Below are 12098 nucleotides of genomic sequence, written 5' to 3' on the forward strand. Positions count from 1 at the left end.
TGCGGTGACTGGGTAGCACGGCGTCGGTCTCCATACGCGCCTCTGTGGAACATTGCAGCCTTTTTTTTTGAATGCCGTGTCTACTGCTGCAGACGCTCCTCGACTATGCGTATTTCACCAGTCAGAAACCCCCTAGTCTTCAACGTCAACATAGTCTATCGAAACGTTCGTCCTGCATGCCCAATTGGTGCAAAACGGATGCGGATTGAGCAGCAGCGAGTCGAGGGGACGGACGGGCCAGGGTCCGTTCTCACGGACGGATAGACAACGAAAATGGGAAATAGAATAAAATAAAATAACACCTTGGAGGCACTCTCCAAATTTCACAATATTCCAGTATGCCTTCTAGAATACCGCGCACGTCCTTTCTCATGGCAACCAGGGGCTGGCCTGTCACAGAAACGAGAACACTCCCCCTCCCCCTTCCCTTCCCATTCCACCCCAGACAGACCAATCTCCCTGCCACGTTTTTTCCCTATCCCTCTTGCTCGACTCAAGCGGAGAATCTCCGCAGCAATCAGCAAAGCAGGAGACAAGGCCGAACCATCCTGGGTGACGGCCCCAACGTCGTGGTAGCGACCACCCGGGAACGGAACCGCGCCCCGGGACCAGGCTCACCCCGGTCGCAGAAGCCGGCCCATGACTCGCAATTGGCCTTGCTTCCTGGAGAAACCAGAGGATGACGGAACTCTGATGGCCCATTGGGGAATTCAGCACCGGTCCTCTGAGACCCCCAATGACTAAAAGCATCAATTTGCAGGTTGCGCTTGGATGCTTTGGATGCAGAAACGAGGAGTAGACTACACACCTCGGAATAACCTGCCTATGCGTCCATTGCCACCCGGTGACGGGCTCCCTACATGCGAGATGATTCGGGGGATGGTCTCGCCGTGGTCGAGTCTGCAGTACGTCAAGGAACGTGCACGGCGCACTGAAGACAAGACATGACTCTCTCTTCCTCACTTGCCTGCTTGCTAGCCCTCAAAGAACATTCGGGTGGGTGGCCAGGACGTTGATGCGCGGCCCGCTGTGGTCGCCCCAGGGCGGATTTTTGGGACGATCGGAGGGGCTATGGAGACATGTACGGCTTCGAGACCGCGGTGATTGCGCAAGGCGCCCGCCGCCGAGATTCGAGACATTAATCATGTTGATGAAGTTCACGATGTTTTGCGATGCCGAGTAGTCTAGTCTGCGGTGGAGCATCCCCCCCTCTTTGATAGGCCGAACCATTACGAACCGCTCAACCGTGTCTTGCATACATAGTGCTACGGCGTTATGACGGCAAAATTAGGTACCTTCCGAGACCTCCGAGTGTGGGTTGCCCTTCTTTCTGCGTGGGACGGGGGTTGGAATTGACCAAACGCATTTCACGAATTAGTCAAACCGAAAAAGACCTTTTTCGAGTCAGAGGCAGTCGGGTCACCCGCAAACCACGAGTTGGGAAACTTTGGGCAGTCTTCTTCTTCTTCTTGACAGTCACCACGTCGAAATCCGAGCCGCCCTGCGCGTGAAGCATTGGCCCGTCCCCCCCTCCCCTCATCATCGCCGCGTGGCCGCAGAGGGCAGCCTCGCCTGTCGCCTCAGGTTCCGGACAAAGTATCGGGGGCACTGCGGCTCCTTTGCGGACATGACCATTTTCTCCAGGCACGCGGCTCCCAAACGGAGAATTCCCAGGTCCAAGGGGCGAACGGCGCATGGGGTTGCGGTCACGAGAAGGGGTGAGAAGGGGAATTCGGCCGGTTTTCCAACGAGGGGAGACTGTGAACTCAAGGGTCAATCCCTGGAGGCAATGGGACCTTCTTCTCTTCTCCTGGTGGTTGTCCCTGGGAACCTGGGACTTCATGCCCGATTCAAGACAGGGGATGCTGTCCGTTAGGCGTCGAAGAAGGGGGGAGGGGGTGGCCGTTCTCTGAGCGGAGGCGATACTGTCGGTTGGGTTCCGGTCCAGAAGGTGCACCGGTCAGCCTCAGCAAAGCCGGATGGATGGGCATATGACCGCGGCGTGCAACCCGGCAGGCAGTTGTGTTGTGTGCGTCGTGGACGTTGGCAAAGTTCGGCTCTTTTTGCAGCATGGCCCCCCTTTCCCCGTATCCGTTGCTGTGGTTGAAGCGAGCTGTCATGCCCATTTTCAGCGGCTCTGCCAGTCTTTTTGTGGGGTAAATTGGAAACTATCGGGGCAACGCCGCTCCCATCCAGATGGTTTCGTCGGGTCGGCTATTGGCCATTTGGGATCTTCCAGGTCCGCTTGGCGTCGTTGCTATGCCCCATGTTCGGGCCGTTATTGCAATCATTTGACCAACACTTTTACCCGACAGCGGTTGCAGTTGCTGATTTGGTTTGGTTTGGAATGGAAAAGGGCTCTTCGTCCGCAAATGTGCTGCGGTACGACAGTAAGGCACAGTTGCGAATCCTAGAGGACCAATCCATCACGAGGCAATTCAGATCCCACGCGTTTGACACCGCGCATCCCCAAAGTGGGGAAAAAGACTGAAAAAAGCCCATCCCTCTGTATCAGCACGCGTGAGAGGCAGAGCAAGAGCCAACGGTCCAGATCCCTCGCCGCATGAAGCACCTCGTGGTCCAACGCCGTGCCTGCATGCGCATGATCGGCGGCGGGCGAAGGGGGGGGGGGGGGGATCGGGAGGGAGGGGGGCTCTGCGATGGAGCCATGTGTTCCGTGGTTCCAAGTTGAGCATCGCACAGAGTACGTAAGGTGTCAAGGTACGAAAAGACGGGGGACACGCGGATAAGGTGAAGAGGTAGAGTTTGTGCAAATGCTGACGAGTCAACTCCCACCGGAATCCCAAATCGGCCTGCGAGTGCTCATTGGTCTCTCTGGCATGGTAATTCTCGCATAAACAGGATCGGATGAGAAAGGAACGGTGCCTGACCTGATTGATGGTTGATTGTGATTTGTGACGGCGAGTGTAAAAAAAAACTCAGAACAGATCATGGGGTTTCCCCGGACGCGGGAGGGCTGCCCTCTGTACGTGGTAGTTGGGACGGACCTGAGCTTCTCTACTCTCTCTGATCGAGAACCCCGCGACGTACTCTAGGTTACTGATTCATGGCACCGGAAGCTTGGGGCATTCACATGCTGACGACGAAGCTCATCTGCACGACGGGTGCTACACTTGCGACGTCGATTCGTCGAGGGGAGTCAGGCAAGGTGCTTCACATGCCAATCTCCTTGACACGGTTAACCTCATTGTTATAACATCATTGGTGGTAGTTTGGATTGTCACGGTATGGTTTGATGTCGACTGAAGGACAATTGACGACGACGACGACTCGTGATGGCGACCGGAAGGGGACCGGAGGTGTACGTCATTGGACGCTGGGCGTATGGGCACGCTTCACTTCCCAAGTCAATCGCTTTAGGTCGAAGGATAATACAGGGCGTGCAGGCTGGACTCTGGGGTAAAAATCCGGGGTAGGCACAGCATTGATGCATGATTCGAGAGGGTGTACAAGGAGTTCCTAAAGCCACATCGCCAACTTGGCAAACTCACAAAAGGCAAAGGGCCGCTGGATGCCACGGCACAAGATGAGACAACGCATCATGTGGAAAAGACAAGCCTACGCAGTGATGAGGGGGCTTGCTAGCCCGTCGACAAGGAGAAGTCACGTACCCCGAGTCGGCTCGACCATTGCAGAACTATTGACACCACCGAGCATCCTGTGAAGCCGCAAGCCGTCAAGGTTCCGACTACCACACGCCCGCACCAAGTGCTGTCTCAAGCAGAATGCGCAGAAGGGCCCCGGGGAAGAACATCCGGCGGCGCAGCTGAGCCGCACGGCAAGGCGGGCAGACTGTCCGTCACCCGCCCGTCCAATCCAGACACTCGCGAAATGCGGTTGAGCAGTCGGGGGCTGCAAAAGGAAGGGGATGGGTTGCATCGACGCTTTCCCCGAGAGGCTGCCGGCGCGCGAACGGCAAGGCACGGGCGGGAGCGAGCCAATCCCCACACGCGCCGGAATGCCAGGGCCCCGAGATTGGGGTGGGTGTGCCGACGGACGTCAGAGCGTTGCACCGGTGTGGGATGACTCTCTTGGAGTGCTGAGGGATCGTCGAGCCCGAGGGCAAACCGCGTGGGTGAAATGCTCGAACCCGTTCGTCTCGAGGTGTTTGTATGTTGAGGCTTGAGAAAGTGATGAGGACCTAGGGGAACTCTTCCGGATGTAGGGCTGATGAAGCGCACGGTGCTGGCGCTGATGGTCTTTTGGTCTCAATGGTTTCCCATCCCCAATCTGAACCACCATGTAACACTAACCTGCTAGTCTCGAGGAGTCTATAAGGATTACCAGTTGGAGGCCGAGGAGGTGTTCCCCGGGGAGCTGCCAGGGGGGGGCTAAAAGACGAGCCGTCAGAGCTCTATTGCCCGCGGGACGGCAGCCGAATCGACGGCGCCGGGCGACGGGCTGATGAACGCTTAGGGTAGCAACGAAAGGCGTTCGAGCTCGTTGCTTCAGGGCGAGACATTCCACAGGCAAGTAGGGCTGCCTGGATCGAACTCTCTCGGCCATTGTCGACGCTGAGGTTCGTGCTAAATCGCGAGTCTCAAGTCCGTCCGCCATGGAGAAACTAGAAAGCGTGTACAGACCGAGATGCATGTCTGTCACAATATCCGCCCCTTGCTCACCGGTGTGCCCATCCGGCCGACCAACATCACATGTTGCCGACTTGCAGCAGAAGGGGAAGAGTTCTGGCAAATTTCCGCCCCTCGGGCCATCTCCCACTCGAGACGTTTCCCCCGTAGCATCTCACATCCGGCCGAGATTGTCACAGCTTCCCCATACTGGCCTGCATGCGCCCTGCAGTTTGTCCCTCTTCCCCAGGGGGGTTTTGCAGATGAGGGATTCAGGGTATCTCCAACCCCCTCCCCCCCCCTCTCCTTTCACTCTCTCCCCTAGCACCTCCCGCAGAAAAGGGAAGGAAGATATGCCCAAAATGAGAACCACGGACCCGTCCTCCGGAAGCGGTGCTAGCCCATGGGCTTCGAACTGTCCATCTCCACAAATTCCTCTTGGCCGATCCAGCCTGTTGGGTTCTCCGGGTGTGCCCTCCCGGGTGCCCCGGCGAGCCGGTGAACCCCAACCCCAGAGCTGAGAAGGCCGTGGGCGGCCTCTGATTCGTGGGGTTTTCTTGCGCCAGCGGTTCGCTACTGCTCACACGACGGAGGGGCGCTTTGCTCTTTCGGCTCGTTCCTCCTTTTCCTGAATCTCGTTGGACTCGGACTGAACATGGGAAGACTTGGGCGGGATGGGGCTTTCTCGATCAAGAGAATAGGCATTCATGTTGCATCAGCTAGTCGATGTGCGTGGGCGTGGGCGCGGAACACGATGGTGGCGTTCAGGGGACTTGGTGAGGGGGTGGTGGTCAAGGGGTGCGAGGGACAATTGAAATATTGGAAAATTGAAATCAGAATAAACAGTTTTTTGTTTTCTGGTTTACCTGAGAAATATTGCAACCAATTCAAATAATAAAAAATGCCAGTATTCTTTTCTTCACGCACGTTTGGTGACCCGTCATATGGCCTTCCGTCTCCCCAACGTGATGGTGGTAAGAAGCGCTTACCGTCCCCGACCAATCCCGCCTCCATGCACAACCCTCCCGCCGTCCATTCGTCGGCCCTTTCGCCCCAATCACAACTCGTGCATTACCCTCCGCGTGACAGATGGACAGGATTATCGTCCAATCGCCTCGGCGACAAAGGCAGACATATCACAGTTGACCCCCAGCCAACGTTGCATAATTCGATCGTGCACAACGAATCCCGCCCGGCCGTCTGCCGCCCGAGTCCGATCGGCGCTTGTGTGGGGGGAGGGAGGGAGGTTTGGGTTTCCGGGGCGGCAGCAGGAAAAGACATCACCGTCGCGCCCACGATCCTCGAGGGTGTAAGACAGCCGCCTCGGAGGGTATCGGCGGCGGTTACGGGCGCGTTTCTTGTGGTGGTACACGGCAGTCATACTGGCGATGTTTTACATGGCTCAGGTGGTGTCATTCGACAAAGTGCCCGGCACCCGTGATGGAGGGCCTGCGTCTAGACTATGCTTCAAAGCCAGTAATTACCGTCCACTGTCTTAGTCCTTCTTCGAGGATTCACCACCGCCCACCCTCTTGAACTTCCTCGGGTCCTTGCGACTCATCAACTTGCGGTCCCGCGTGCCCTTTCCACCCTCCCAGAACCCCTTTCCTTTGCGCCCAATGACGCTCCTGCCGCAGAACCCGCACGCCTCGGGCGAGTACCGCTGCTCCCGGCTGCACCACCCGCACACCATCCGGTTCGCCCACTCGTTGACGTGGTTCTCGGCCTCGTCGTGGCACCGGTCGCACGGGTGCACCTTTGCGCAGCACGAGAAGCGGAACCACCGGTAGCTCTTCTTGTAGTGCGCGCACGCGCCGCGGTCCGGCAGGGGGGTGCCGGCGTGCAAGCCGAGCTTCTCGGCCTTCTTGACGGGCCCCGACGTCGGTGCCGCGAGGCCGCCGGATGTGATGGCCAGGAACTTGACTGTGGGGATCTTGAACGTGAACTTGCCGTGGCAGGAGCGGCAGACGTTCGTGGTGGCATCGCCGCGGACCGACACCAGACCCTGGCTGGGCGTCGAGCACTTTGCGCAGACGGGGATGAAGGTGCTGGGGAGCATGTCGGCGACGGTGCAGCCCGTGAGGTCTATGAAGCCCGCGCGCGTCGAGTTTGCGTGGACGAGCTGCTGGCGGAACTGGGCAGCAAAGCCCGTCGCGCATTTCCGGCAGCTCGAGGTCTGCGGGACCTCGTGCTTGAGACCGGTGATCTCGTTGATGGTCTTGCAGCGCGAGCACTTAACGCTGAGGTTGAGGATGGAGACCTGGAAGAGCTCGATGCTGTGGAGCTCGATTGTCGGGAAGGAGATGGATGTGCCCCTTTCGGGGGTGAGGCCGGAGGCGAGACTGGGCGGCTCCGCGTCGAGGTCGGCACCGCCTTCGTCCGAGTCGTCTTTCGAGTCATAGCTGTCTGACGTGTCGCTGTCTTCGTCGTTGGCACCGCCAGAACGGCCCCATTCCGGGGGTCTGGGGATGAATTTGATGTGGCTCCGGTCCTCGTCCGCCGCAGCCACTGGCTTTGCCTTTGTGACCGTTTCAGGATCCGGCGCCGGCTTGACCTGGGCGTCGGGCTTGGGCGGTGCCAGAGCCTGCTTGGCGAGAACGTGCATGTTCTGCGCCAGGTAGTTCAGGTGACTTGTGAGAGTCATCTGCTTCTGCTCCGCCGCTTTCTGCACGTAAAGCTCTTCGAGGGGTTCGGCGTCCTGCGATTCACACTCGTTGAGCTGGATGCGCAGCGGTTGGAGCGGGTAAAGCAGAGGCACGATGAGGTGCACCGTCTTGACGCCTTGGAGGCCGGAAGGCAGCTCGCTGCGGCGGCGGGGCTCAAGAGGGAGGGTGTAAACGATGCCGTCCGGTGAACGGCGGTACAGGGACAAGCGCCCCATGCGAGTCTCGAGCTGGCGCGACTCTTGTGCACGCCGTGCTTTGGCGGCCGCCATCTCTTCTTTCGTGAAATACTCATCTGGCGTGTAATGCCTGACGGGAGCTGGTGATGGTGCCTTGTCGATTTGGGTGCTGGGCGCTGGAGACGAGGCACTGGCGGCCTCGAGGTGGCGGGTATCTTTCGTCTCCTTGAAAGACACCAGCTTGATGGTGGCAGCTTCCTGCTCAGACAGAAAGTTCTCGAGGTTCTTGTCCAGAGCGTAGGTAAGGGCAAGGAGCGTCGCGCCCTGGCGCTCGCGGACGAGCCTCTCCCAGCCCCGTTCGATGTTGATACTGAAGCCGCGCGGGATGTCGCTATTCCGCACGTGCAGCACGGGGGTTGCTTCGGGGTACTCTTCCGGCACGCGGAGTTCGCACTGGAGGTGCTCCAGCTCGAACGGGAAGTCCGGGTCAGAGGGTTTGATGCGGAAGGCCAGGGTTGTGGTGCCGTCGGCGGCGGTGGACTCACGGGGCGAGTACCGCTTGCGCAGCTGGCCGAGCTGGTAGCCGCGGGGGTCCTTGGACTGGGCCTCCGGGACGGGCTTGGGGACCACGCGGTCGGTGCGGGGCAGGGGACGGCCTGCTGGTGGGTGTTGCCGCCCTGCTTTGTGAGGGAAATCATGCTGGCGGGTGAAAATGGAAACGTGCTCAACGTGTGATTAATGTTGATGAGCTGAACTGACGAAATGCAAAGAAACGATGTGATCTGCGGGCAGAGCAGTGCTTGTCGGCTGGGATGAGCTGGCAAAGGCTAGTACCGGGATTGCTGTCGAACTGAGATCCTTCAACTTGGATCCGGAGACGACGAATGAGCCGTATTTGACGATTCTGATGAGGGTGGCGACCGTGGGCTCCGAACCGGGTTTTGCGGGTGTGGTGGAATATCCGAGATGCTGCCCTGGCGGAAGCTGGGAGGCGTTGCATTAGTCGACATGAGTCATAGTGGGGCGCCAATCAGCTTTGCTTAACAAATGAACGCTGGAATCTGGCGGTACCCTGTTAGTAAATACCTTCTTTCTCAGCTCCTCATACGTCGCTTGCAGCCAAAGGCGGTCCTGCCGGTCGACTCATCGTCTATATTTTATGAGCTAGAACCGCCAAAGCTCACAAATGACTGTGTATGCATTTTGAGATGAAATCCCACCATCTTGCAGCTCATGTGTCAGTTCGTCGGGTATCGTTACGCTAGTTACATGGTTTCCCGAGATCTATCTGCGCCCAGTTTTCTTGCCTTCGGCCGCATTGCGCCCCATCAATGACGGGCGTATTATGTACGTGTAGGTGTCGTGTACTTGCTGTACTTGCTCCGGAGGAAAATAACCTTGCCGTTGATTTTCTTCGTTTCAGCCAGAAGCCCACCGCAGTAGCACGATTATCCCGCCTTGCAACGTTGGTTCCTCAGAGCAAGCATTGGCATTGTCCATTCTCATCTCCATACTACCATTTCGCACATTAATAAAAATGTACTGAACAAACCCACAAAAATTACAGAAAGATCAATGACCTCCTCACCCCGTATTATCCTGCCGCTCTCTCGCTATCTCGTCTCATTCCTGATTTTGAGTACCCTTCTCAAGTTTCGCGAGTGAATATTCTCCGTAGGTTTTCATTGGGAGTGAAGACCCCCAGTGCCAGCCCTCTGTTCCATATCATCATCGATTGGTTGTGCTAAGAGAGCCTTTAGATTGGCGAATCGTCGAGACAGCGTGTGTGGTCTTGTTGATGGCATAAAGCAAACATTCCTGTTCTCGGGCATATATGACTTTCTGTTGTGGTATGGGAGACTGAGAAGTCTCGACTGGGGAGGAAAGGAACCATAAAATTGAAGAGGGTCGTTATTGTGACGATCACGCCATGTTCGCTCAGAATACATCGATACTAGGCAACTCACTGCTTAGACTCTATCTTGATGACAGCTAACTTTTACTTACTGCATTACAGCCAATCTGCCGGCAGCAAGTACATATTATGGCGAGTGGTATGCTCCTCAGTCGTCCATGCCGAGCCAACGGCCAACGCTTCCGTAGAGCCGGGACCGAAGTGGGCCTTGTTCGCACCTTCCTCCCTGCGCCGGCCGGTCGGAGGTCTGGGGAAGTGGGACCCGGATCACTCCGACGAAAGACTCGAGCTACACTCACGAATTGGGAAGACGGTATGACAGTGGTGCATGCGAACCAAGCACGGTACCATCAAACGCAAAACCCTTGCATGAGATGAGCTGTGCATTGAAAGTGAGTCGCCGTGTCCCACTAATGGAGGCAACCCCAAAGTCACTGTCGGCTGTGCATGAACGGGCGTTTGGTGGAGCAGATGCCACACGGCAGACATGGCAATCAAAGTCAACAGAAACTATGTGGCCATTTCCCCACACAAGTTTCCATGTTTGCTTTTTTGTCTTCAATATTAAATTCATTGTCCCATTTGGGAGATACCAAAGAACGGGAAGGCCCAGGCCCGGAAGCCTGAGCGGGGACGAAGCTTGAGATCCAGTCGTCTGACTGAGGCGACGTTGTAGTGAGCCTCGACGACTCTCATGACCGAGAAGATCGAGTATGCCCAACGTAAGCCGTGCTCACAGTGTAACAGAAACTGATGTGCTGGTGAAGAGCAACGCCTGGACTGGTAGTATGTCACCGCATGATAAGCAATCAGGTATGAGCTGGCGTGTCTCAATAATGTGATGCTCAGCGCAGGGCACCCTCATGGCGGCGATGCCATGGCACAATGTCACCGGAACCCGCCCCAGCATCAACAGAATGGTTGCTCACTCGATGCCCAACAACGCCTTTTTTACGTATTGTTGGCGGGCGAGACGCCGTCCGGGGCTCGAGGCGGCAGAGGGCGAGCCTGAGACTTTTGTACAGTGACATTGGCCGTTTTCTGCGAACGTGACAAAGCTGAGAAAGCCGCCGGGTACGAACCAGGCACACCGACAATCCGGCCGCGGGCGGGCGGGCGGGCGGGGGGGCCACTTGCCGCCTCACCTGCGCTTTTCTCGTCCTTGTCTCCCGCATATGCGGGCGCCGAATGACCCGGAGATGAGAGGCTGCCGTTGAACTCTACCCCCTCCAGGGCGGGGGTCAGGCAGTTGGGGGTATCAGCCGCCACTCCTCCCTCCGTATCACTGCCTTGGGCGGCGGCTGCAGCAGGACATGCGGACCCATCTAGAATCGGGTCGATCGCGGATGCTGCAGAGGAGAGAGGAAGGGGGAGGGGGAATAGTTGCACGCTTTGCTGATCGTGGTGGGAGCACGACAGACGCCACATGGCCGAGGGCCAGCACATCTCGCGAAACGGTGCACTTTCTCTCCCTGGGACGCAGCGGGTTCATGGGTGCAACTCACAAAACGGTTGGCGACCACCGGTCTAGCCGGGGCGGAGAACGGGGGGGAAGACATGCAGTCCACGGCCAGGAAAGGGTGTGAAACCAGCTGGCGGTTTGGCACAGTACGTCTTCGTATCTGGGAGGGGCCGCTGAACGCCAGTTGGTCCGGGGAACGCGACCGGATGCACTGCGCTGCGCGGCCTGATGCAAATGTAAGGCAAAGCGCGGAGCGAAGGGCAGGCACGCAAAGATAGGGATTGGAGACGGGCGAGTGGACGAGACGGGACGCTTCGTGATCGGCCCGTGACGAGTAAGGTTGACAGGCTGTCAAACGAGTCCAGGTCCTTCTGGAAATCCGGTCAGTCGCCATCTTGGTTCTCCGATCTTCACTTGGACAGCCAGCAGCAGACCGGCGCCGCGGAATGGACGAGGGAGGATTCGTCGGGAGATGCAGCGGGTGGTGGTGGTGGTGTAGTGCCCGACCGGAAACGCCGCCGTCAGTCAGTTGATTCTATCGCGCATATCTCGAAGCTGGGGCAGGCTGCGTGGTCGGCAACAGCTGTTCTCTCATCTCGATGTCGACGCGACGCTTGAAGGTTTGGGCAGCGAGAGGCTGGCAGGTTTGGCTCATCAGCCGATGCCTCGAGCTTGACAAGCTGGTGCCTCGGACGGGCTGGTGGTGAGTGAGTTTGTTCCCCATCCCCCCAAGGCCAGGGCGTGTTCGATGACGACTGTTCTGAAGGGTTGCTCGCGGCGGAGGGGATTGCGACGCTGCGGGAGGTAAGGGAGAGAGAGGATTGCCAGCGCATCAGCGAGAAGGGGACCCGGTGACCATGGTGTTTATGCAAGTCCAAGTCAGCCTCCCGAGCGGTGAGGGACGGGAGTTTGGATTGGGTTGAGCCGTTCGCGTGTGTTTAGGGGGTGTGAGTGAGCCTGTACAGGGTAGGTGGGAGGGAGGTGAAGAAAAGGTGAGGTGAAGGGGGGCGGGGACTACGGTGGCGGACCGTTTGGCGCCATCGGCCTTTAGCACCTGTAGCTGTCGTTGGCCCCCGCCGCCGTCATCTGGGGAAAACGGTGGGGCTGCTGTCGAGATGGTGGTGTTGGTGTTGATGTTGGGGGGGTGTTGTCGTTTTGACGGTGACATGCCGGATATTTGGCTGAAGGATATTGAATATGATTTATTCTTCTTATTTTGTTTTTGTTTTTGTTTCTATTCTTTTTTTATCATGTTTCTTTCGATTTCCGGGCTATTAAATTTGTTTTCGA

General features: G+C 57.6%; 2 protein-coding genes across 2 annotated transcripts; both read right to left on the minus strand.

Moving 5' to 3' along the window:
• Nucleotides 1-6084: 6084 nt before the first annotated feature.
• On the minus strand, nucleotides 6085-8578 carry ColSpa_04410 (uncharacterized protein; the record flags this gene model as incomplete). Its single annotated transcript, XM_049270622.1, has 3 exons — nucleotides 6085-8130; nucleotides 8191-8415; nucleotides 8540-8578. The coding sequence occupies 3 exons, from the start codon at nucleotides 8576-8578 to the stop codon at nucleotides 6085-6087; spliced, it is 2310 nt and encodes a 769-aa protein (XP_049126579.1).
• Nucleotides 8579-10297: 1719 nt separating this feature from the next.
• On the minus strand, nucleotides 10298-10774 carry ColSpa_04411 (uncharacterized protein; the record flags this gene model as incomplete). The annotated part of the gene is made up of 1 exon (XM_049270623.1): nucleotides 10298-10774. One exon carries the CDS (start codon nucleotides 10772-10774, stop codon nucleotides 10298-10300), a length of 477 nt encoding a protein of 158 aa, XP_049126580.1.
• Between the last annotated feature and the right edge of the window lie 1324 nt (nucleotides 10775-12098).

This window comes from Colletotrichum spaethianum (genome assembly GCF_022836535.1).
Source record: "Colletotrichum spaethianum MAFF 239500 DNA, contig09, whole genome shotgun sequence".
Lineage (NCBI taxonomy): Eukaryota > Fungi > Ascomycota > Sordariomycetes > Glomerellales > Glomerellaceae > Colletotrichum > Colletotrichum spaethianum.